Source organism: Chiloscyllium plagiosum, chromosome 35 (genome assembly GCF_004010195.1).
Source record: "Chiloscyllium plagiosum isolate BGI_BamShark_2017 chromosome 35, ASM401019v2, whole genome shotgun sequence".
Classification (NCBI taxonomy): Eukaryota; Metazoa; Chordata; class Chondrichthyes; order Orectolobiformes; family Hemiscylliidae; genus Chiloscyllium; species Chiloscyllium plagiosum.
This window is the reverse complement of record NC_057744.1, coordinates 16,458,742-16,485,542: the sequence shown is the minus strand read 5'-3', so window position 1 is coordinate 16,485,542 and position 26,801 is coordinate 16,458,742. Positions and strand designations below refer to the sequence as shown.

General features: G+C 40.6%; 1 protein-coding gene across 22 annotated transcripts in view; it reads left to right on the top strand.

The window, feature by feature from the left end:
- Positions 1-26,801, top strand: part of LOC122540675 (neural cell adhesion molecule 1-like) — a 508,029-nt gene that overhangs the window by 398,197 nt on the left and 83,031 nt on the right. For 10 of the 22 annotated variants that reach the window (XM_043676739.1, XM_043676737.1, XM_043676732.1 and 7 more), the window contains one exon: positions 7,053-7,187. In XM_043676739.1, coding sequence (XP_043532674.1) covers positions 7,053-7,187 — 135 coding nt within the window. Of the gene's footprint in view, positions 1-7,052; positions 7,188-9,049; positions 9,068-15,882; positions 15,886-26,801 lie in introns of all 22 variants that reach the window. The other 12 variants (XM_043676725.1, XM_043676720.1, XM_043676730.1 and 9 more) reach the window with 2 other exon arrangements.

Sequence of the window (26,801 nt, the reverse complement as noted above, 5' to 3'; positions counted from 1 at the left end):
TCACACTCCACACACACACGTGTGCACTCTCTCTCTTCCCCCCTCTCTTCCCCCACACCTCTTTCTACCCTCCCACACACACTCTCTCTTATGTTCTTGTGCTCGCTCTCCTGAGCTGTTTCTTTATAAGACACACTCTATCTGCAAACCACGCTCTCACCCCAAAACCTCAGCCCGAACCTGGCCTCACCTTGGAAAGGACCAGTCTGCGATTGGAGGAGTTTCTCCCCAGAGTAACTCCACAGCATTCCCATAGTGGAGTTGTACATGATGGTGCAAACTTGCCGTCTGCTCGTGTGCTTTGAATGATGCCACATCATCAATGTCCCTGTGCCTGTGGAGTGAGGCCTGCATTTGCAAACCCTCCTGCGTGCCATGTGGCTCATGTCTCCAGTGCAGCAAGGAAATGGTTCTATTAATTTGGTGTAAGTCAGCACTCTCCATCCATCGAGATCCTGGTCTCCATTATTCAGTGTTCCTCATCCTGGCATTTGCTCCCCTGCCTTCCTGGTCACCTGCCCTCTTACCTGATGCCCATATCTCTTTTTGGGCATTCCCAAGGATCACTGAATAAAGAGAATAACGGCACAGGAACAGACGCTTCAGCCCTCCAAACCTGTGCCAGTTCAGATCCTCTATCCAAACCTGTCACCTATTTTCCAATGATCTATATCCCTTTGCTTCCTGCCCATTCATGTATCTGTCCAGATACATAAAAAATGACATTACCGTTCCCACCTCTACCACCTCCGCTGGCAATGCTTTCCAGGCACCCACAACCCTCTTTTAAAGATCTTTCCATGCATATTTCCCTTAAACTTTTCCCCTCTTATCTTGGACTCGTGACCTCTAGTAATTGAGTCCCCCACCCTGGGGGAAAAGCTTCCTGCTGTCCACCCTGTCCATACTTCTCATGATTTTGTAGACCTCATTTAGGTCCCCCTCAGCCTCCGATTTTCTAATGAAAATAATCACAATCCCTTCATAGCTAGCATCCTCCATACCAGGCAACATCCTGCTGAACCTCCTCTGCACCCTCTCCAAAGCATCCACATCCTTTTGGTAATGTGACGACAGGAACTGTACGCAGTATTCCAAATGTGGCCGAACCAAAGACCTATACAGCTGTAACCTGATCTGCCAACTCTTATATTCAGTACTCCGCCTGATGAAGGAAAGCATGTCATATGCCGCCTTGACCACTCCATCAACCTGCGTTGCCACCTTCAGGGTACAATGGACCTGAACACACAGATCTCTCTGTACATCAATTTTCCATTTACTGTATAATTCGCTGTTGAATTGGCTCTTCCAAAATGCAACACCTCGGATTTGCCGAGATTGAACTCCAATTGCTATTTCTCCACCCAACTCTCCAATCTATCTGTATTCTCTGACAGTCCCCTTCACTGTCTGTTACTCCACCAATCTTAGTGTCATCGGCAAACGTGCTGATCAGACCACCTATACCTTCCTCTAGATCATTTATATATATCACAAACAACAGTGATCCTAGCATGGATCCCTGTGGAATATGACTGGTCACATTTTGAGAAACTCCCTTCCATTACTACTCTGTCTCCTATTGCCCAGCCAGTTTTTTATTCATCTAGCTAGTATACCCTGGACCTCATGAGACTTCACTTTCTCCATCAGCCTACCATGGGGAACCTTATCAAATGCCTTACTGCAGACCATATATATGACATCTACAGCCCATCCCTCATTAATCAACGTTGTTACTTCCTCAAATAATTCTATTAAGTTAGTAAGGCATAACTTCCCTGCACAAAACCATGCTGCCTATCACTGATAATGGACTCATTTTCTTCCAAATGTAAATAGATTCTATCCCTCAGTGTTTTCTCCAGCAGCTTCCCTACCACTGATGTCAGGCTGACCGGTCTATAATTACCTGGATTATCCTTGCCACCTTTCTTAAACAAGGGGACAACATTAGCAATTCTCCAGTCCTCCAGGAAGTCATTCATGTTCAAGGATGCTGCAAAGATATCTGTTAAGGCCCCAGCTATTTCCCCTCTCACGTCTCTAAGTAACCTGGGAAGTGAGAGAGGAAATAGCTAGGGTCTTAACAGATATGACCTCCATTATGTCCCTCTCATCGGTGAATACTGATGCAAAGTACTCGTTAAGAATCTCACTCATTTTCTCTGACTCCACCCACAACTTCCCTCCTTTGCCCTTGAGTTGGCCAACCCTTTCTCTAGTTACAAACTTGCTCTTTATATATGAATAAAAAGCTTTGGGATTTTTCTTATCCCTGTTTGCGAAAGATATTTCATGACTCCTTTTAGCCCTCTTAATTTCAGATTGGTCCTACTTTCCCGGTATACGTCCAAAGCTTCATCTGATTTCAGTCACCGAATCCTTATGTATCCTTCCATTTTCCTCTTAGCGAGTCTCATAATTTCACCTGTCATCCATCGTTCCCTAATCTTGCCGTTTCTATCCCTGATTTTCACAGGGACATGTCTGTCCTGCACTCTAATCAACCTGTCTTTAAAAGCCTCCCACATATCAAATGTGGATTTACCTTCAAACAGCTGCTCGCAATCCACATTCCCCAGCTCCTGCCGAATTTTGGTATATTTGGCCTTCCCTCACATTAGCACTTTTCCTTTAGGACCACTCTTGTCTTTGTCCATGAGTATTCTAAAAGTTACAGAATTGTGATCACTATTCCCAAAGTAATCCCCTACTGAAACTTCAGCCACCTGGCCAGGCTTTTTCCCCAACACCAGGTCCAGTATGGCCCCTTCCCGAGTTGGACAATTTACATACTGCTCTAGAAAACTCTTCTGGATGCTCTTTACAAATTCTGCTCCATTTAAACCTCTAACACTAAGTGAATCCCAGTCAATTTGTGAAAATTAATATCTCCCATCATTACCACTCTTGCTCCTACACCTTTCCAATATCTGTTTACATATTTGAACCTCTATCTCACGCTCACTGTTGGGGGGCCTGTAGTACAGTTCCAACAATTTTACTGTACCCTTCCTGTTTCTGAGCTCTGCCCATATCGCCTCACTGCTTGAGTCCTCCATAGTGCACTCCTTCAACACAGCTGTGATATTCTCGCTGACCAGTAATGCAACTCCTCTACCCCTTTTACCTCCCTCTCTATCCCGCCTGAAGCATCGATATCCTGGGATATTTAGTTGTTAATCTTGCCCTTTCCTCAACCAAGTCTCAGTAATAGCAATAACATCATACTTCGAGGTACTAATCCAAGCCCTCAGTTCATCTGTCTTACCGACTGTACTTCTTGCGTAAAACAAATGCACCTCAGACCACCTGTCCCTTTGCATTCATCATCTGCTCTCTGCCTACTCTTCCCCTTAGTCACGCTGACTTCAGTATCTAGCTCCTTACAGGAATAGTTACTACCTCCTTGCTGTCTACTAACCGCCTCATTTGGTTCCCACCCCCCTGCCACATTAGTGTAAACCCTCCCTAACAGCGTTAGCAAAAGCCCCCCCCCCCCTCCCCCAGAACAATAGTTCCAGTCTTATCTCGGTGTAGACAGTCCGATGTCCCAAAAATCTGAACCCCTGCCACCTGCACCATCTCTCAAGCCATGCGTTCGTCCTGCCTATTCTTTCATTTCTACTCTGACCAGCACGGGGCACTGATAGCACTACCTATGAGGTCCTACTTTTTAATTTGGCCCCTAACCCCCTAAATTCTGCTTGTAGGAGCTCATCCCATTTTTTACTTATATCATTTGTGCCAGTATGCAGCTGGCCGCTCACCCTCCCCTTTCAGAATGTCCTGCTGCCAATCAGAGACATTCCTGATCCGTGTTCCTGGGAGGCAAAATATCATTTGGGAGTCTCGTTTTTGACCACAGAACTGCCTATCTACTCCCCTTGCAATTGAATCCCCTATGATTAAAGCCCTCTCAGTCTATTTTTTCCATCTTTCTGTACAGCAGAGCCAGCCACTGTGCCATGAACCTAGCTACTGCTGCCTTCCCCTGGTGAGCCGTCTCTCCCAACAGTATCCAAACGGTACATCTGCTTTATAACAGTGGTTGGAACTTTGAATCCTCTTCACCCACGAGTTGCTCCCTTTCTCCTCAAATGATGTGTGGTTTATTTGGGACACGATGGAGTTATTACTCTGTGAACTAATTAGCACTGTCCTGGAACCTTATTCCAGCTCAGAAAAGATCAGAACCAAGACAAATGCGTGCACGTCATAAGTGATTTACTGGAGAATATACAAGAACACTGGGTGAATATTTCCCTCATGGCCTTGAGAATAATGGCACTGAATCTAGTCGAGATTGGTGAGCTCAGTTCAGCCGAGGCTTCGAATCTCCTTTGTTCTTGACTTGGATCTCATTTGCTACCTGTAGAAATTGAATATCTTGAGGAACTACAATTTATCTACTGATTGGCAAATTATAGTGATGCATTATGTTAGAATGCAAGATTTTAGAATAGGTAATGTGTGCATCGAGACATTTAAGCTAGTTTATATTATTATCATTATAGAGTGTTGGTGAGCAGGGGTTATGAGTTCACAAGATGTCACAAATGAGCTAGTGACCTTCACAAGTGAAAAATGTCTAATGATTCAAAACGGATTATCTTTGCACTACCTGTTAACACATCATTTTTTAAAAATATATGTAATTCATAATCTTAATCTGCACAGCCTATGTATATGAATATATTTAAAGGTATAGGCATGCTATGCTCTCAATAAATACACAATTATTATTGCATTATGAGACATTGGAATATAAATGATTAAACAGAAAGATGGTATAAATATTGAATAGGGCTGATATTGACTCCAAAATGAGGATACTTGATCTTGCATTTTTTTTAAAGATTTGCAAGAAAATGCGCAGCCTATCATTGATGAAAAATACTGGAATAATTGGGAAAGTTAAATAATTAGACACAACCCTATTAGACATCCTATTACTAGAGAGTTCTGAAGAAGCTATCATTTTTTGGCAGTCACAAACCATAAAGGGAGCAAAATAGTCAGAAACTTGAGAAATATGAGCCCAATCCCAAAAATCTTCCTTATACAGCGTTTTTAATGTAAAGTGTCTGTCATGTAGTTTTTCTAATTAGAGTGGTGTTTGTATGCAGATTGTTGTTTTATCAATGACCTAGAACAGTCAGGTACTCTCCATTATAATGCTTAAAATGCAGAGCTTCATAAAGAGAGTGGAGGTTCTGATTCTCTGATTATTTCACATCAACATTTACATAGGTGCATAGGTTGAAAATGTACTTCAACCAAGACTGGTATTTAATTGTCAATAACAGTTAGGACTGCTCACTGCTTGTATTGGGTATTCTTTCCAACTCATTGGGGTTTTCTTTTGGCAAACAGGACTTACCAACAGAAATTACGCTGCTGAATAAATGAAGGATGTACATATTCTGTAAAAGTAACAAGGTTTCAAAAGATTTACTATGGAGGAAGTTAGTCTCAGCAAATATCATCAAAATCCCTTTGGGAATCTTATGTTAGTTTGTATCTGTGGCAATAAACATTAAAGAATTTTCCCATACAGATCAGAATAAGATATATTATGTTCAGCAATTCAGTCTGAATGTAGATGGGCTTTTCACAAATTTCAATATTTCAATAGCCAAACATACCAATTCCCAGGTCTGCTATTTGATATCTCCATACAGAGAGGCCTGGTTGATGAACAGAAGTTTTTATCATTCTCAAGTTCTTAAACACTATTTGAATAAATGACAAATCATAGACTCCTTGTCCCAACTTTTCTCAAAGGCACACATTTTGTCTTTATGTTGCCACTAGACAATGTAAAATTCTCTCTACTTCATGTATTCTGTAAATATTTCAAGCACAACAAGCAAAGTCAAGCCATTTGCCCTAAAATGCAATTTTGAAGGATCGTTCAAGCTATTCAAAGAGCAATCTGATTTGAAGTAATTTTGTCTTGAGACTGAATAAGTATTTTCCAGTCAAATATAATGTTGCTCATTGGTGACTACACTAAAGTAAAGAATGAACAAGAAATGACACCAAGGTTGCACTACTTCCAATTTCAAAACTTAATTCCTTTTTAAGACACTGTCATACTTAAACAAAGGGTTAACCACTCTTTACATGTGAAGATCACAATGTGAAGGGTGTGTTAGTCAAATCCATTTTTGTTGCTCCTCTGCCAACATCATAAAGCATCCATCGGGAGACTTGTAGGATTGGCAAGATGTTTAATCATCAAAGATGGGACAGTCAAAATGAAAACAATTGCTTGTTTGAATATTGAAGAGATACAATAAACATCAGTATCTTGACCAAACAGAGAAAAATGAATTCTTTCTTCAGTATTTGATCATAATTTTCACAGTTGCTTTGTGTTTCTCTTGTTATTGCTCAAAAAGTTTTTTTTCTGCCAATATAAAAATATAACATTCTCCATTGGAAACGTCATTAGAGGCACAGAATTACTAAGATTTATAGCTTCTAACTATTTTTGCCAAAGACACACTTTGTTACTTGAACTAAAACATACAATGCAAGACATTATTCAAACATTACAAATTCTTGATGATATAAGTTCAAGTAAATTTGTGTCAGCTAATGCAATGAAACAACTTCGTGAATGGATTATTAACAGCACTTTGATATTGTGTAATTATCATCCCTAATATCACTGGCAAGATCAGGAAAATGTTTAATTATACTTTGTTTTCAGTACATGTACAAACCAAACATACTGAAAACTATGTTTGACATTGAAATTGAGAATGAATCAAGACAGAAAGCACAAACTAGAATTTTGTGTTTTCAGGATAACTCAGTGTTTCACAAACTAGGTTTTGATTTTAGTCTTTCCACATAGCATTTCCTTTGTCCAACACTCAAGTAAAATACAAGGATTGTCTACATGTATGCCTTTATTATGTCTGTTCATCAATTCTCAAACAATTCCTTTTTTTAAGAACTGTGATAGGTCAACGCAATGTGATTGTACATGATCAATTTATTTCTGACACATAATTGCATTTACTATTTGACAGTCCTACGTTCAGATAATGTGATTATGGTGAGTGGACTAACCCCAGAAACCATGTATAGTCTGCGGTTATCTGCTATCAATGGAAAAGGAATTGGTGATGCCAGCCAGATCACTAAGTTCAAGACAGAACCAGTTCGTAAGTACATGATGGTTCCTTCATCATACACTTTAAACTGCTCATTGCAGAGTTGCTTTAAATCCACAAGGAAATGCAAATTAAACCTTTAGACTCATTAGCTTTATCATTATTCTTGGAAAAATATTTTAAGAAACTATTATTCTGAGATAGAAATGACCCCTCCTAAATGAGTTGCTGTTATATTGTAGCATCAAATATAACTCAGAATGTTAACTATTATTTCAATCAATGTATTCACTTAAAACATGTTGCTAATATTTGATTCTCAGTCTTTCCTGTGTTGTTTACAGATGCATCAGCATAATGTTTTCATATTAAAAGTGTTAGTTCTTTAAAAATAGATCTTTTTCTCTTAAGAGAGCAGGACAGAGTGAAGATTGAGGCCTTACAAACATTGGAACAAATAGAACATTTTGTTTTGTTCAATGTTCAAATCACTTGTACAAATAAGGTATTTGTTGTGCGTCCTAAATGTTTGCAAAGAACTTCATTGGGAAACTTCAAATTTCGACTTAGGTGTTTAAGACAAGCAGTTACCTAAAGTCAGTGCGATTTTACCTCTGGAATTCTGGTTTATAATCAGTATTGAGAAAAGAGTTGAAGGTCTTTTCTTCCTGATGTAAAATATTTTGCAAAATTGACTTTGTGTTAAAAGCTAATTTCAGTTTCGGTCTAAGAAATGCAAATTTTCAATGTATAAATGGAGTGTTACATTGGTGGAAGCAGATGCATTCTTTTAAAATTGAGTCACACGGGGAGCCTGGCATTGACATTTATTGTATTATAATCAATATTTTTATTATTATAATACATTCATGATGTAACTCCTCATTTAAAGCAAAGTTGAAAATTCCATTTCCTTTTTTATTGAAACTCTGCATAATTTGTTTGACAAGTGCATACATTTACTCAAAGAAGTATTAATTATGTAGCAATAATTACGTAGCAGAAATACAGTGAACAGAAGAACTAATCTTGGTGTTTCTTTTGTTTTGAACATCAGAAATCGTAAACCTGATTTCAAACAAAGTTTGCATCTTCTTAGCTAATTCCTAGAAGTACTTTCTTCAAAACATTTCATGGAAGAAGGCAGGAAATGAGTCATACATTCTGGCAATACTACTGCAGCATTAATTGTTTGATCAGTATGTTTTACGGACCTGAAAAATCTCATAATTTACCAGCATGGAAGCAGGTGGTGATATAAACCCAGTTATGCAAAACTGGTGGTCCAAACTCCCTATTTATTATGTGTGTATTATTTAATTATCTAATTATGTGATGGTCACAAAGTAAGTTTGAAGAAATGTATGATGTTAATTTGATCATCAACTTGCCATTGGTACAAATTAGCAATGAATAATGTAATAGGATTCAGTTTCATTGGGAATCTTTTGTTCTTGTGATACCTGCATGCTGCAGATACATGAGACTTGTGAAATGAAATGCTTTCACCTGTCCTTTGTTAACCACAGGGAAACACATGGAGGAAGTAACTCGTGGGAAAAAAGCATTTGTGCTCCATTGTTAGTTTCCAACAAAACCACAGTTCATCACTACACCGAGTCTTATTTAAACGTTATGTTTTATCTTTTATTTAAATACTTATATACTAATTTATTACCATCATTAGTACTTCCAATGCTGGAAATGTCAGCAGTTGACCTCGATAATGAGCAGTAAGTCTGTTTGTTGTAATCACTGCTGACCTTATAAATATTGAAGAAAACTCTGTTTCATTTCTATCGTTAAAACATCATTCTTTTGCTCTGTATAATCTGTATTTCATCCCTCTTCATGTATTTTCTTTTTTCTTTCCTATCCTTTGTTCTCATCTGTGTCCATTTCAATGGAGGCAGTATTCACTGTTGAGCCAAGTAAGTTCATCCTTTAATCCAGTCGCTGTGTCTGTTCGTGATTAACCTTTTACTTGTTAGCCTTATTATGTTTTTAGCCAGCGCAGTACTGCATCATGAGATTGGATGGCACAATAGGCAGGCATGCCAGTGCATTGGGCCCGAGAGCAAGTTCATTCCTGGGCCATTTTTCAGATGGTGACGTTGCTTCCTTAGATCAACCTGCCACGTGGGCTATGTTCCCTCAGAGCAAGAACATTAAGAGGATGTGGGCTATTTATACACATGTATTTGAAGCTAGTTACATAATGGCATGAACTTCTGCCAGGCAGATAGTTACCTTCCTTTCGTTTTGCCTATGCCTGGTTTAATGATAAAAGACTGGTCTGAACAATATTAACAAATTCTACTGGATCAATCATTTGACATGTCATCACTGAAAGTATGCACAGATGTAATAATAATTGTCTTGAAACTATTTAATTTTATAATTGGCTGTTACTGATTTTAATTTGCTGCTACATTTTTCTTATTGTAAGTCATTGCACCAAAAAACATCTCCTTTCATTTTATCAAAACACCAAGTAACCATTTTATTGTCCAACGATCAGTTGCCAAAACAGCAAAATAGTCAGAAATTGCTGAGAAAACTCAGCAGATGTGGGAGCATCTGTGGAGTTAGTGTTTGGGGTCCAGTGACCCTCCTTCAGAAGTAAGTTCTGTTGTTCTGTATAGTTCTTATAGAAGGGTGACTGGACCCAAAGCTTTTCTCTCCATAGATGCTGCCAGACCTGCTGATTTTTCCCAGAAATTTCTGTTTCTGATTTCCAGCATCCACAGCTCTTTGCATTTTTGTTTTAAAGTAATAGGGTATTATACTTATGTTAGAACGTATCAATACTCGTTGGTATGGGAGACATCACACCCGACGGCATCAACCTTTATAAAGATCAACTCCAAAGCAACATATTGATCCATGTATCAACATAGCAGTCTGACCTTAGATTTTTGCCATTACTGTAATGGCCCACAAATCACAACTAAACATGAATGATATCTTCAGTATTCTACTGCAAGTTAAGTGTTCTATTTTCATTTCAGCCAAAGTGACAGGCAAGGCTGGATTTTCTCCGGTCACTTGTCCATATTGACTTCAAAGTTATAACAGATGAGAAAACACCCCTGTAAAAATGTATGTTTGTAGTATCCAATCAAATTATAGCTGCACATACTTACTTGTATCAACATTATATTTGGCAGGCAAAGATCTTGATTCTTCTGACATGACTTGTCCATATCCTAATTATTACACTTAACTGTTAATATTGCATGGTTTTACAAAGAAAAAAGCATATTTTTGTTAATGGAGTCAGTTCCTGACTAAGGCCTGCAATGAAAAGTTTACTATTTTGTTTTCCTGAATTTGTGTAGCAATGTTGTTGACTATATAGGGTAGCAGTGACTTACAAAGGACTAATTTTAACTGACTCCTATTAGTCACCAGCTAAGTATAACAAGTGGCCTGTCTGTTCATGTTAATTTTCTGTTTAAAAGATTAGGCTAAACATTTTCCCCCTCTACTTCATAGTGAACTCATTTTACATAAGTAACACATTCACATTCAACAACCAGGTATATGAACAAATCAACGGAACACCCATGGGCTCACCGATCTCGGGACTCATAGCAGAAGCAGGAATGCAAAAGTTAGAACAAACAGCCTTACCACAAATTCAACCCAAACTCTGGGTCAGATACGTTGATGACACCTTTGTAATCATTAAAAACACGGAAATAGAGAATACACACCGGATCATCAACTCCACACTCACAGGAATCCGATTCACTAGAGAGGAAGAAAAGGACAACCAACTCCCATTCCTAGACGTGAGGGTACAGAGAACACCAAACGGAGAATTCACCACTAAGGTACACAGGAAAGCCACACACACAGACCAAGTCCTGAACTATGTAAGCAACCACCCCAATACACACACACAAAGTTGCATCAAGACACTGTTCAAAAGGGCCACAACACACTGCAGCACACCAGAACTGCAAAAAGAGGAAGAGGAACACCTATACAAGGTATTCGCCAAAAACGGATATCCTCGCAATTTCATCAACAGATGCTTAAGGGAGAGACAACAGAACGAGGACATGCCGCAACGCAAAGGACTAGCCACACTACCATACATCAAGAACATCTCTGAAATGACAGCCAGACTACTGCGACCACTAGGACTTATAACAGCACACAAACCAACAGCCACTCTCAGACAACAACTCACCAAAACGAAGTATGAGCAAAACTAATGTAGTGTACAAAATCCCATGCAAGGACTGCACAAAACACTACATAGGACAAACAGGAAGACAGCTAACGATCCGCATCCACGAACATCAACTAGCCACGAAAGACATGACCAGCTATCCCTAGTAGCCACACACGCAGGCGACAAGCAACATGAATTTGACTGGGACAACACTACCATTATAGGGCAAGCGAAACAAAGAACAGCCAGGGAATTCCTAGAAGCTTGGCACTCATCCACAAACTCCATCAACAAACACATAGACCTGGACCCAATATACCGGCCACTACAGCGGACAGCTGAAACTGACAACCGGAAGCGGCAGGGACATGCCACTATAAATGCCGGAGGAAACACCACAGAAGCGCTTCACAGGAGGCTCCCAAGCACTGAGGATGTCACCTAGACAGGGGACGAAACGTTTGCAACAAAAACTTCCAGCTCGACGAACAGAACCACATCAACCATACATAAAATTATAAAAGAACTTGAATGTAATGAAGCTCACAGCAAATTAAGCAATAACTTGAATCCAGCTGACATAAGAATATTTACTTTGCCAAGTAACTGCAACATTTGGCCTTGCCTGCAGAGTAATGCAATGGGGTACACATTGATCCAAAATGCAAATATTTAATTTTAGATTTATGTATACAGGACACTGATTTTAATATACTTGATTTATTTAGTATTCCAAGAACATTGGGACAGTCTAATCCTACTGAACGTTAAGCAAAAGGAACATTTGAGTCATCACTGTGTGGGAGAATGTTCCGTGCATGTTTGTAACTGGAGCAACACAAACAGATATTGATAAGGATCCTGAAGGTAGATACTTAACCTTAATAATGAATTAATGTGACCTTGCTTGTGTAAGCTATCTCAGAGAAATTAGAACACTTCCCTATTCTGCAAACCTATTCTACATTTGTGCAGGTATCAGATACTTAAAAAGAATTATAACTAATGCATCCTAAAATGAATTTGAGGGAAATATCTTGTTGCCAGTAACCAATTGATGCTACTGTAAAAAATATCAGGCAGTTGAACATTCAAATTGGCTGGTGCTGTTATTTTTCTTCTGAGCTTAACACGCCTACAGGCTAAAAGATGGAAAAATTCAACCACCCCTTAGCAAAACTGACTTAGCAATTTGTACTCTATCACTAATTCCCTTTGTCCCAAATATGTGAGCAGTTTTTTTTCTTATCTGATCAGCTGTAGAGACATGAGAATAGAAATCACTAAGTCATTAGTTTTTTTTTAGACCAGTGGATTCAAACACATTTCTTCATACCTCAAGATACAATTGAATACAAGTGTCAATATTTGGAATTTTCATTTTGTTTTTCTCTGGGCGCATGATCATTTTGTTCTCTTTGAAAGACAATAGGTATTACCATTAAACACATCTGTGCACTTTTCCAGAATGTCACATGATAGGTTTATAATAACGTGATTGTTGTCACTTTTCACGAAGGTCAGTATGTGTTAACTATCATAGAAAAATAAATCGACCCAATGGCCCAAAGTATTTTGTCACCCAAAAGCCTGCATCCTATTGTTGACTGATGGAACGCAAAGAATGGCAACTTATAAAAGAATGGCAAATATGATTTGCTTACCCAACAAGGTAGAGGTTATTCAGATATTGAACATTAGCAACTATTGAGGCAGAAAGAGTGTCCGTTATGGGAAACATTTTTCTTATTGCTGCACACACACAGTCTGCCATGGACAAGTGCAATTAGACAGTATTTTAAAATATAACTTTTTTTAAAATAACAGCCTTTTAAAATATACTCCTTTTTGAATTTAAGAGGGGTAAGATTACTCCTGTTTGATTAGTGCAATTGAAATGAATTTATGACAAAACAGCCATTATCAATCAGGTCAATGGGCCTTGCAAATAACTGGATTTTAAATGACTGACTTTTCTTTAAAAATACAGAACCACTTGCTTGTTATGCCAGAACCCATTAGTTTTGTCTCTCAAAGTTTGCCTTCAAACACTTCTTTGTATACTCATCCTAAAGGGCAAGAAAATTATTTCAAGCCTAGAATCCTACATTGAATGGAAGTGGATTCATCCTGGAACTGAGACCAATTATTGGCTTCTCAAATGATGTTTTTTAAACTAGCGCCCAAACGAATACAGAACTTTATGCAGAAAATTCAATGACATTTTCTGTGACTCTTGCTAGTTTCAACTTACAGCCGCAAAAGGAGTACAGTATAATGAAACCGCCATAACAGCCCCGCCACCCCCACCCATTATGCTGAATTACTGTAACCGCTACAAAATGAAAGGATACATGGCCCTGGATTTTCTACTGGCCAGGAAAACATTTTTCCAGTGTTAACGCATGGGCAACCTGAAGCAATTGCCTGGAAAATGGAAGATTCGCTGGGCAACTCTTCTATGCATGGAACCCTCCGAAATTATACATTTAGGTTGAGAAATCTGAGGGTTCAGATGGAATGAAGTAACTAGTTATTCATGAAATGTTGGATGACTAAATGCATAAATACGCCTGCTCACCCTCACTGGACTGACGCTAAAACTGACCTCATTCCACCTCCCACTTCCCACAAGTTGGCATTCTACTCTCCACTTGTCTTGCGTCTGACCCATGGCACCCTAGTCCTACGCAGCTGACATCCTAATTATTTGGCAACCCCCTGGTGCCCCTCCACTCCAAATGTCTGGTGCATCACCCATTACCCTATGCCTTCTCCATGATATATGTCTGTTTCTGTAGTGGCTTCACTTCAACATGTGTCAAATAAAGCATTTACAACTTTAGTTTGGGCATCAGAATACTTTCTGTTTTTTATTTAATCAGCCTTATCCAAGACATTATTACATACCTCAGGAACAGGTGGAATTGAACCAAGATCTCCTGGACAAGAGGTGGGGGTCACTACCAAAGCACCACAAGAGCCTCCAGAATACATTTTAACAAAATAAATTACCTTTTGACTCAAGGTGACTGTCAAGGCCATTAAATTTCAGCATACTGCACTTGATGGCTGTGAAAGGTGATGTGCTTTGTTTTCTTATGATAGCTCTATCTACTGTCAGAACGGAAGGACAGCTTGTCTTTTCTGAAGGAGCCCTGATCAGAATCTCCTCTTAATTCTCAAAATGCATGAGATTTCCACCCTCCCAATTTGCCTATAGTGATAGAATTTTGACTTGGTTTGCAGCTTTTGGCCATGATTTTTATTGTGCTGAGAGAAATGGGCAGAATGCTATTGATAAACCACTAGTTAAGTCATTGCAGGTACAGGGGATGAGATTTATTCATATTACACAGACTTGAATTGATTCTCCAATGGCAAGCAGTGTTGTGAGCTCCTATCTTGCGTGGTCTGCACAGCATTCTTCAATTATTCCAGTGAAGAACATTCAATGAAAGCCACAACCTGCATAGAGATCCAGAGAATCTTTGTAAATCTGTGTTGTGCTGCAGAAAAGTATGCAACTAGATTTATTCCCTCCAATATGCTTCTCTTGTCTAGGATGAGTCCATATTGTAGAGATTTTATCTTTCTACTTGGGTTTTTTAAATTGGTTTAACACCATTAAAGTAAATTTAAGAAGGCGATGTGTCTACCTCAAGTACAAATTGTAAACTGGATGGGCTGTTTTTAAAATGAGTATTCTTCTTTGCAATTTGCTGATAGTTGCACAAACAATATGGTGAGTTGTAAATGCTTTATATGCGAGATATGAAGTGAAAGCGTTCCATAAATGAAGATAGAGCATGGAGACTTGCAACTCCAGGGTCTGTTTAACTTTTTCTTTGAATGCCTAACAATGCTGGTTTAAACTACAAAATAGTAATTTGTAAATAGTTTTGCCTTTGTAGAACTATGATTGGAAATTGGAGAACTGTGTTCAAGTACTCTGTAATCAATTAAACTAGGAATGTTAAATTACTAGAAACTGCATCAATTCCTATGTCCTGCCAGTATCAGAATATGTTAAATATGATCATTGGCACAAATATCCATTATCTATCAGTGTAACTGAGTTTATATGTCCAAGATAGATGTGCTGTGAATATTTCTTAACATGTAATTTGCTATCTCATTACATTATAAACATCTTAGACAACAGAGACTGTGATTTGTGGTTAGTAAGAATTATGTTGTGTCTGGTTCATTTCATTCTCAATTCACCATCCATATTTACATTGGTAAACACCCGAAAGGTAATTGAGTACATCATTTTCAGTGGTTTGTTGTGAGGCTGATGTTGCTGGTGGTGTGGAGGAAAGCTCTGCTGAAAATTAGCACAAGATATGTTTTGGTTCTGTAGGTTTCACAAGCTCTGTATCTACTGGTGAAATAAGTTAGATTTTACTTGGAGTGCTGGTCCTTGTTCTCGTAGCTGTGATTTGCTTCTAGTCACACCAAGCTGCCAGGGATCTTTGAAATAATAGTAATAATTCAAGAAAGGAATGGAAACAATCAAAGACTTTAATTAAATGCTTTCTTCCATTTAGCCTACAGAAGGTGTAAAGCGCAGAATGCCATTTCAGCCATCATGCTGAAAAAGCCCTGGCAAGTTTAGGACAACATGTCACAATTCAGAGAGAAAGGGGAATCAGTGAAGTCAAATGCCAGCAATTGTGCTTTTGAAACTTGGATGTGAAACCTAACCATTTGATTAGCCGTGCTTGCTGACTGATTTTCATTGTTCTCAGGGAGTCTAGGGTGTGCAGAATTATAGTGTTAGTCACTAAGTTTGCTTTTATAGTTGCTGCTCAGGAAGCCCCTGTGGGGATAAGCTGAAATGATTGCAAAATCCTATAGCTACTAATTATTGACATTGAAAGATTCTCTGGATTGGCAGCTGCTTGTCTGTTCTCCAGCTTATCTCAAGGTCAGAAGCAAACAGCAGATTTTTCTTGTGCTGCATGTTCTTTGTAAAATGTTTTTTCCATTACAATGCATTTGGTGGTTTCTACAAAAGCGCAGTATCAAAATCCCGATGGATTCTCTCAAAGCTTTATATAAACCATTGATCTCCCTTGCCATTGGGAGACCAGGATTAAGTTTGGAATAGTGAAAGCAAAACACTGGGAACCTTAAATAAAACAAGGAAAAACTCAACAAGGTTTGTGGCAGGAGAAGACAACATTTTGAAACGAATGGATTCATTTAGATGCACAACATCGCCACCTTTTTCACAGGTGCTTCCAAACCTGCTGAGTCTCTGTAGTACTGTGTGTTTTTATTTCAACTCTGCTGTATGGGTCAAACAGGATTAGAGGACCAGGGGCAAAGCAGTGATTGAAGGGCAGAGGTGTGGGGAAGTGACCTTCAGAGAGACAGAAAGCATTGGGAAAATGGAGAGAGTAGGGATTTGCATTTGACCCAAGTTTGATATCAAGGAGCCCTAGCAAAACTGGAATGAATGGCCATCTGCGGGCAAACTTGGTTGGAGTCATGCAAGGCACAAAGGAAGATGGTCAGTCATCTGCGTTCTCAGACACCTCAGCAGAATTTCCTCAGGGCAATGTACTAGGCCCAAACACCTTCAACTGCTTCAACAATGACTTTCCCTCCATTGTGATGTCAGAAATAAGAATGTGCAATCATCGGTGAACAATGTCCACCATTTGCAACTCCTCAGATACTGAAAAGGTCCATGTTCAAATGCAACAGGATCTGGACCATATCCAGGTTTGAGCTGACAAGTGGCAAACTAACGTTCGCACCTCACAAATTCCAGGTAATGACCATCACCAACAAGAGGCAATCTAACCACTGCCCTTTGACATTCAGTGGTGTTACCATCACTGAATGCCCAACTATCAACATCCTGGCGCTGACCATTGACAGGAAACTTAACTGGACACACTTGATAAACACAGTGGCTATAAAAGCAGGTCGGAGGCTAAGAACACTGCAGCAAGTAACTCACCTCCTGACTCCCCAAAGCCCGTCAGTCGTCTACAAGACAGAAATCAGGATCTTGATGGAATATTCCCCACTTGCCTGGATGGGTGCAGCTCCAACAACACTCAAGGGGCTCAACACCATCCAAAACAAAGCAGCCCGTTTGATTGGCACCACATCTTCAACCATCCACACTCTCCACCACTGACGTTTAGTAGCAGCGGTGTGTGCAACCGGCAAGATACAAGATACAAAAATTCACCGAACATCCACACGCATGGTCACTTCCAACTCGAAGGATAAGGGTAGCAGATAAATGGGAACACCACCATCTGCAAGGTTCCCTCCAAGCCTTTTACCAACCTGACTTGGAAATATATTGTCATCCTTTCAATGTTGCTGGGTCAAAATCCTTGAGTTCCCTCCCTAAGGTACCGGGTCAAGCTACAGCAGGTGGACTGCAGCTGTTCAAGAACGCAGTTCATCACCACCTTCTCAAGGGCAACTAGAGATGGGCAATAAATACTGGCCAGCCATCGACACCCATGTCCCACAAGTCAATTTATGAGAAAAAAGGTAGGAGAAGGATACAAGGCACGAGTCAGACCACAGCTGGAAAATAATAAATAGTTTTGCTCTCATTATTTCGGGAAAGATGTAAATACATGAAACGCATTGGAGGCTTTCCAGGTTCATTCGCCTGATATCAGATATAGAGGAACTATCTTATGAGAAGAGGTTGAGTAGACTGGAGCTTGTGCTTGTTGCTGAACAAGAATCTATCTATCTCTGCCTTAAGAAATGTTCAAGGACTTTGCTTCCACTGTCTTTGGAAAGAGTTTCAAAGACTCCCTACCCTCAGAGCAAAACAATTTACCTAATCTTTGTTCTAAATGGGCAGCTCCTCATTTTGAAAGAGTGATCCATTTCTAGGTCCTCACAGGAAAGAAAACATCCTCTTCACATTTACCCTGTGAAGATCCCTCGGGATCATATATTTTTCCATCAAGTCTTCGCTTACTTTTCTAAGCTCCGGCAGATACACACCTAACCTATCCAAGCTTTCATCATAAGACAACCACCATTCTAGGTATTAGTCTAGTAAATTTCATCTGGACTGCCTCCAGTGCATTTACATCCTTCATTTGGGTGGCACGGTGGTGCAGTGGTTAGCCCTGCTGCCTCACAGCACTACAGTCCCAGGTTCAATTCCAGCCTCAGGTGACTGTCTGTGTGAAGTTTGCACATTCTCCTCGTATCTGCATGGGTTTCCTCTGGGTGCTCCAGTTTCCTCCCACAGTCACAACGATGTGCAAGTCAGGTGAATTGGCCAAGCTAAACTGCCCATAGTGTTAGGTGCATTAGTCAGAGGGGGATGGGTTGCTCATCAGAGTGGACTTGTTGGGTCAAAGGGTCTGTTTCTACACTGTAAAGAATCTAATCATTCAATGAGGTGATCAACACTGTGCAAGATACATTTAGTTATGTTTTTATATATTTTATTAACCTTAAAATCAGCTGTTATACATCATTGAACTTGGGAATAGAATAAACTGTAATCACTGATTAGGTACTTGCTAATTAATGAGCTGCTTCTCTTGTGGTCACTAAAGAATTAGTTCCTGGAGGTTGAAATCAATTATACAAAAGCAACAAAAAATTTTGTTTCTTTCCTCACTTCACTCCCTGAAACACTGAGCTCTGGCACTTCAATGAAAGTTGCACTCAGGTGCTAGATCACGCTAAGCTTGCTAGTTTTATATGCTCCTAACACAGCAGCCTATCTGACTCATTTAATGAGGATCCAGTTTCTGCTGATTTTCAATTAACCTGCTCTTTGTTTGGAACCCCTGAAGAATCCCTGCTTAAGGCAGGCTACTACAGAATTTAAGCTGTAAATTTCAGTTTAATACCAACTCCAAATCAGACTAGATTTGTACAAAATAAAAATTTAGACTTTCTTACCCAACAACTGCACATAATTAGTGAAGAAAAGCTTTAAGTAGATTAACATTATCTAATAGGAGAAACTGAGGACTGCAGATGCTGGAGAGTCAGTCAAAAGGTATGGCTGTGGAAAAGCACAGCAGGTCAGGCAGCATCCAAAGAGCAAGAGATTTGACGTTTCTGGCATAAGCCCTTCATCAGGAATGTGGAGGGGGAAGGGGGCTGAGAGATAAATAGGAAGGTGGGGCTGGGGGGAAGGTAGCTGGGAAGGCGATAGGTGGATGCAGGTGGGAGTGTGTGATTGTGATAGGTCGGTGAGGAAGGTGGAGAGGAAAGATGGGAAGGAAGATGGACAGGTAAGACAGGTCAAGAGGGTGGGGCCCAGTTGGAAGGTTGAATCTGGGATGAGGTGGCGGGAACGGGAGATTTGGAAACTAGTGAAGTCAATGTTGACGCTGTGCGGTTGAAGGGTCCCAAGGCGGAAGATGAGATATTCTTCCTCCAGTTGCTTGGATTTGGTGGTGGTGTCGTCCTTAGACTTGCATGTCCTTGGGGGAGGTGAACTGGTCGGGCACAGGGTGGTGGGGTTGTTTGGTGTATGAGCCCCAGAAATATTTCCTGAAACACTCCACTAGTTGGTGTCCTGTCTCCCCGATGTACAGGAGATCACATTGAGAGCAACGGACACAGTAGACGAGGTGGGTAGATATGCAGGAAAATCTCCAACTTGGCACCACCCTCTTGACCTGTCCTACCTGTCCATCGTCCTTCCCACCTGTCTGCTCCACCCTTCACATTGACTTATCAGAATTACCTGGCACCTATATCCACCTACCACCTTCCTAGGTAAGTCTGTCCCAGCCCCACTCTCCTATTAATCACTCAGCTGGACTACCTGAATGTGTGGAGAAAGGCCAGATAAGGCTTTCCAAAGGGAATTGCATCATTTCTGAACAGGGAAACTTTGCAGGACCACGGGGAAAAGGCAAGGGAGTGCCACCAGATGAATTGCTTCTTCAGAGGCCTCGTGCAGAAATGCTGGGCCTAATGGTCACCTCCTATGCTGTCACCTTTCTATGACTGTTGGTTCAATACCAGAGTGTGATGTTTTTTAAGCCAGTGCGTTTTGGAATGAGTCAGTTAACTGTTGGGTATATAGCATTTAAATGGCTAGGTTATGGAAACTTGTTTGATAGGTCAGTTTAATCATGATGATTTCTCATAAGCCATGTTGGATACTCTACTAATTAATAAAATAACCCATCGTGAATGGTGTAAAGTTTCAAATGTTTATTAGCAGACGCCGTGACAGTTATGTTATCATTGCCTAAAATAACTGTGTCCATTCGGGGTTCGGCTCATATTCTTATTAAATGTCGATCAGATGGTTTCAAATTGAGACCTCATGCAAACCACAAACTGTTCATCATACCCTAACCACAAAGTCTAAGTAAATGTCTGTTTATCACGCATGCTCTTAAGAGGTTTCCTATTTTCTAACCACCAATGTCTAGGTTAGCACTTGTTTTCAATATATATTTATAAGAGGTTCCCCATATTCCAACCACTAGATCTAGGTATATAATCTGTCTGTGAAGATGCCCATGTCTGCTTCGAATTGATTTCAACCGCAGCAGCAAGCTTCCTTCTTGTTAGAATTTGCAAATTTAATCTTTGTTATGCTATAGCTTAATGTCCCAATGTTCAATATGCTGCACAACTCTCTCTCGCCCCGGCCCCTTTGGTTCTTCCAAAAGCAAAGCAAGCTCGCAACATGTAGGTCGCTTAGCGCATTTGAGAGCAGTAAAACACTGAACTTCAGGCTTCGGCATTTGCTGAATGCAATATTTTAGCAACACAAATATGAGATACAGAATAAGAATGACAACAATAAAAAGAATGATTCCTTGAAGAATCGACATACCCAATGTTCCCAACCAACTGGTAGCCCAGTTCCACAAAGTGGCAGCTGGGAACTGCTTAATTTTGTCCATTTTCCTTTTGGATATGGTCAGTCAAGTTGGTGATTGCTTCAGAGTTGTCAGGGATGTAGGAGTCAGCTAAGATCCAGTCCAGAGCTATGCGATTCTGCATAGAGGTGGCTCAGAGGGCAATCATTTAAGCATTAATCTTATCAAAGGCCTGATTGTTCTAGGATAGCTGCCATATTGATAGATTCTCCAGCTAGCTTAGCTGTACTGTACGAGAGGAACAAAATAGCAAAAAAATCATTCTGTTTCTGTGATTGACGGCACGTTTGTGTATTGTGGAGTGGATAAATGAAACTGCAAAAGCAAGATATCAGGAGCCTGTCCATGACGGGGGGGGCAACCAGGCATACGTCTGTGTCTGCAAACAAAATACATGCCAATGTATGCGGCAAACCGAGTTATAGTCAGAAATCTAGATGTGGTTAAAGGTTCCCACTGACGTGAAGTTGGTGAAGTTAAGTTTAGATGGAGGCCAAGCATCAGATGTGACATTAAAATATTGGCGACGATTGTTCTGACCTACAGGCCATCCCCTAGGCTCAGATCTTGTCCATGATTGTTCTTCTGGCATGTTACATAGCAGTCAGCTGCTTTTGCCCGAAAGGTCTGTTAAAGCTTTCCTACTGAAAAACGAGAGAACAAGAAAAAAATTGAAGTATTAAAGATCCTTTATTGATTCTTTCTCACCACATGGCGAGGGAGCCCAGCAATCCCGAGCGTGTGCTTAGACACTAGGCAGTGCTGCAAGTGCTTTCCCATGTGCTTACACAAACCAAGGCATTTTATACCTTTTTCTAAAAAAAGAGGCATTTTCGGCAGTTATGTGTGCAACTGCCCCTAATTCAGTTACTGCTGGGACATGTTGAGACAAGCCTTTGGTCACGTCGTTCGTTACCTTGCTGTTCTTTGTTTCTTTATGTGCTTTGTTTACACTTGGCCATGTCCAAGCTAACCACACCCTGCCCCGACACCATTTTGTTTAACATATCAGTTATATCAGTTTCAAGCAAGCTAAAATGTATCCTAAAATATACCATTCTTATAGGTCGATTCTCCTGCACCGTGGATGCTGCCTGACCTGCTGTGCTTTAGCAGCAACACATTCTCGACTCTACTCTCCCGCATCTGCAGTCCTTACTTTCGTCTGCTACCAATTATGCATGTCTCTTAAACCCTCTCTCCCACTAGCTCTTTTGGCATCTAGCCATCATTTGTAAAGGGGGCAGATGTCCCCATGAGTGGATTTGTTGTGCCAAAACAAAAGTTAATGCTTGCAGTGCGACTGGTTTATCTGTCTCCAGACACCCCCCATACTCGCACAGTTTAATTCCTGCTTCAGTCCACATCCACTCCTCAAGAGCGTTGCTCTTGCATGGTTTTCAAATTCTGTAATTCGTTCGTAAGGGCACGTAACTTGGGTTCAGTTGATCCACTCAGGTGATTACCTTGAGAGGCTGCATTTTCACCTGCTTGGTCTGCCAAGGCATTGTCTTGTTCTTCTACAGTGTGTTTCCTGGTTCGAGTTTTTACATTTCAGAACTGAGACTTTCTGTAGCAGTTGCACGGCTTTGAGGAGATCTCACACTTCATCCCCGTTTTGGATAAGTGTTCCTGCTGCTGTGATGAATCCCCTTTTTTGCCATCATGGTCCAAAATCATGGGCTACACGAAACGCAGAGCAGGAGTCTGTGTAAATATTTGCTGTTTTTCCCTCCGCGCTTTTACCAGCTTCTGTGAGTACTCATAGTTCCTCCTGCTGTGCTGAGGTGCCCGTAGACAAACTGCCTTGCACTATCACCTCAGTAAACTGGTAATAGCCCAGCCTGCTTTTCAAATGCCATTCTCAACAAGTGCAGATTCATCCGTAAAGAGAAGTCCAGATTCTGCAAGGTTTCTGCTGCTGCTCGGGCTGCTTGATCAAAGTGCTGCAGAATTTCCACACGATTCTGCCCCCTTTTACTCCTCCAAAACTGGGTCAAAGTAGCAGGATTGACCGGACAAGCAAGCACAAGATGGAGGTTTTGAGCTTTCACTAGGGTCATCCAGCGTGTCCACTGGGCAACTGTTACTTGGGAGACCCGGTTCATGGATTACATGGCATGGACTATGTGAGGACACTTAACAATCGACTTCTGATCAAGTACATTGGGGTCCGTGGCCACCACAGCCCTACACGTAGCCTTCAAGCAACTGCCCAACCCACGGCCACTGTGTTCAGTCGAGTGGAGTACTACCCAATGGGGCGTTGTCGGTCACCATGTTCTTGGATGAGTATGTCCTTTATGTAGCTGTCCTTCTCATGTACATGGAGTGTAAATGGTTTCCCGTTGTCGGGGTTACCCAAAGCTGGAGATGGGCACAGAACCGTCTTTAATTATTGGGAGGCAGAACACTGCTCTGGAATGAAAGTGACAGTTTTGTTGGATTCCTGCTTTCCCTTCAAAAGATTAGTTAATGGCTGAGCTAAATGTGTGTAACCATCAATCCAATTTCTGTTAAAATTTCAGAGGGCTCAGAAAAGGTCTCAGTTCTTGAATGGTAGTTTGAATGGCAGCAATCCTATCCTGGATCATTTGGCATTTCTCCGCTGAGATATTCTGTCCTTGGTGTACCACCTCCTCTTGGGCAGTGGACAATGTTAAATGTGTTTGGTGAAAAATCACGCAATTAAAAGATAAAGAACATCTCCGATAGTTTCTATGTCTATTGGGGCAAATTAGATAGAGACAAGAAATCATTGATAAATCTAATCACAACCGTGAAATTAATAATTTAAAAGACCAATTAAAGGCGGTCTGCTCATAACTAAAAACGACTAAACAAGCACAACAAAAAGAATGGGAGGCCAATTCCAATCTATCTACTGTTTCGTCGCCCCCACCCTCCTCCTTATCCAAGTGCTCCACTTTGCTCGGAATACGTGAATTGGCAAGATTCAGACCCTGAATGGAATTGGGAAACAAAACTCTGACAGTAGTGACTCTGACAGTTCCGGCGACAATACAAAAAAGGGCCAGTCATTTAATTTACGACATATACAAACCCGCAGAATAAAGATAAAGAGAAAGGACGGAGACGTTGTGGAGACCGAATATGAATATGCTCAGTGCGTCACTCACAAGACCCCTAATCCCAAACTAATCGTGCAGGTTTCCAGAATCACTTGCAGGAATCGCCTGCAGTGGCGTCCCCGGTAATCCAACACGTGGATGATATTCTGATAGCATCCCAGATGGAAGAGCAACACTGGGAAGATCTGCGCACTCTCCTTGACCAGGTGGATGTGGAGTCATCGGATTATAGATGCCTGGTTTATATTTTGAGTCTTATCTCCTGTTGACAATAGGGTTCTTTTGATGAAAACTAGGACAGCCCACCCCCCACCTTTTAGCAGCTTTAGGAAAAACAGCCAGACAGCTGATACATCCAAGGAGCTATCACACCCCAAAAAAAAGGTCGGGGGGAGGGTATGAAACCATGGAATGAACTAGAAAAACATAAAAACATTAACAGCTTTCACCCTGTGGATGGTGTACAACTATTGTTTGTTATGACAGGGAGTAATGCGGGCAGGAAACGTGTTTAGCAGAACGCAGGATGCCATGGGAGAGCAGAGACAAGGCCTGAGGGTGGATGGAGAGCCATCTGTGACTGCCCAGAATCCTCCCTATTATTATATCCAGTAAAACACAACTGACCACGCATTACATAATATGATGGCATTTCTTCCTGTGTAGAAATCAGGTTGCTTTATGTTGAATTAAAAGCCATTTCCACTTGCTACAAATTCAGAGCATTGCTTAAGTGTACCCATTGCTCTGTACATCATACAAGAAACTTTGGAAGCTATTTAATTTTTTTAATGTTCATTTTGCAAGTTGTCAAAATACATTGATATGTAAAAGTTGTTCTGTCTGATCTATCTGTCAATTAGTTGCTAATGTACTTGTTCAAGAAACTAGCTTTCAGCAAAAGCTGTACTAAGGACTGTATAATTCAAAGTAACAATCGTAACCTCAACGAGTGTTTGTCTCGAGAGTGAAACAGAAGATTTGCTCTTTGTGCCCCTGCTGTGATGTTATTGATGGAGGAAAATTAATTTGATATCTGTAGAGGATGTTCAAGTGGAAATTGCAAATCACTCAAAACAGTTAGCAAAATAATGGGTCTGATGGATAAAGTTGCATTCAGATGCTTGGAAGAGGGGCAGATGTCTTTGGAAAGCCCTCAGTATGACGTACAGTTCCTGATTTCCTGTTGGTGCTAGAATATGAATGGGCTTGTTTCCCTTGGCTTTTTAACACTCTTCTTCCATACAAAGTGCTTCTCTACCATGAAATGCTGAATATTGACTGTAAACAAAGCAGAGTAGCTGGGAAAACTCTCATTTGTCTTTAAAAAGCCATTCTATCTTTATGAAGTGAACCTTAGTCACTAATTCTGACCAAATTATTTTGCTGCCTATACCTCAGCTGCACCCAGAGTCTGGGGACCAGTGAGTGCCATCTATGTTTGGGTAACATCACAATATTTATCGTGGAAACCTACAACCAGTTCCGAAGATAAATAAGCCAAGATGTTTGTGATTGAAACCCAGTTTGAAACTATATAGAACAAAAGATAAAGTAAATTCCAATAAAAAACCCATCATTTAAATTATGTAATTTTGTAACTTAATCCTAAGGATCAATTGTTTGGCTTCCTATCTGTATGAATGTGGAAAATATGCAATTGCAGTCATTGTATCAGTAGCTTTTTGTGTGGATACTAATGTCACGAAATGGCAAACAATTCTGTTCAGTTCAGTTCAGTTCTGTTAGGATGATACCAATCAAATGCCAGTCAGTTTAAGCAGCAAAGCTTTTCCAATAACAGTAAACATGTATCAATTCTCTTGCAACTGTGAACATTTTAGAAGCAGATGGAATCATGCAGCAGATGCTTTGTGTTGTTTCATTTAATTGCTTCTATTTTACATCATATTTCATACTTAATGACTGTCTTATTGTTTTTCTTCCTGTAATACCTTTCTCACTTACAATTGTGTGGTTGAATAATAGCATTTTATTTTCCAGGTCTGTTCTTATTGTTTGATGTCAGTAAAGACTGAAATTAATTGCGTTAAGTTTTGCATATATAGTTAATTTTGTAGTATGAATGAGGAAAGTTATACTGGAATTGTTGTCTGCTGAGGTCCCATAGCAGCACATGCATGTGGTAGGGAGAGGAGCTGGTGCTCACAGGGCTGACTAGTAGATGAGGAGAAAGTGAGGACTGCAGATGCTGGAGATCAGAGCTGAAAATGTGTTGCTGGAAAAGCGCAGCAGGTCAGGCAGCATCCAAGGAGCAGGAGAATTGATGTTTCGGGCATAAGCCCTTCTTCAGGAATGAGGAAAGTGTGTCCAGCAGCCTAAGATAAAAGTTAGGGAGGAGGGACTTGGGGGAGGGCCGTTGGAAATGCGATAGGTGGAAGGAGGTCAAGGTGAGGGTGATAGGCCGGAGTGGGGTGGGAGCGGACAGGTCAGGAAGAAGATTGTAGGTTAGGAAGGCGGTGCTGAGTTCGAGGGATTTGACTGAGACAAGGTGGGG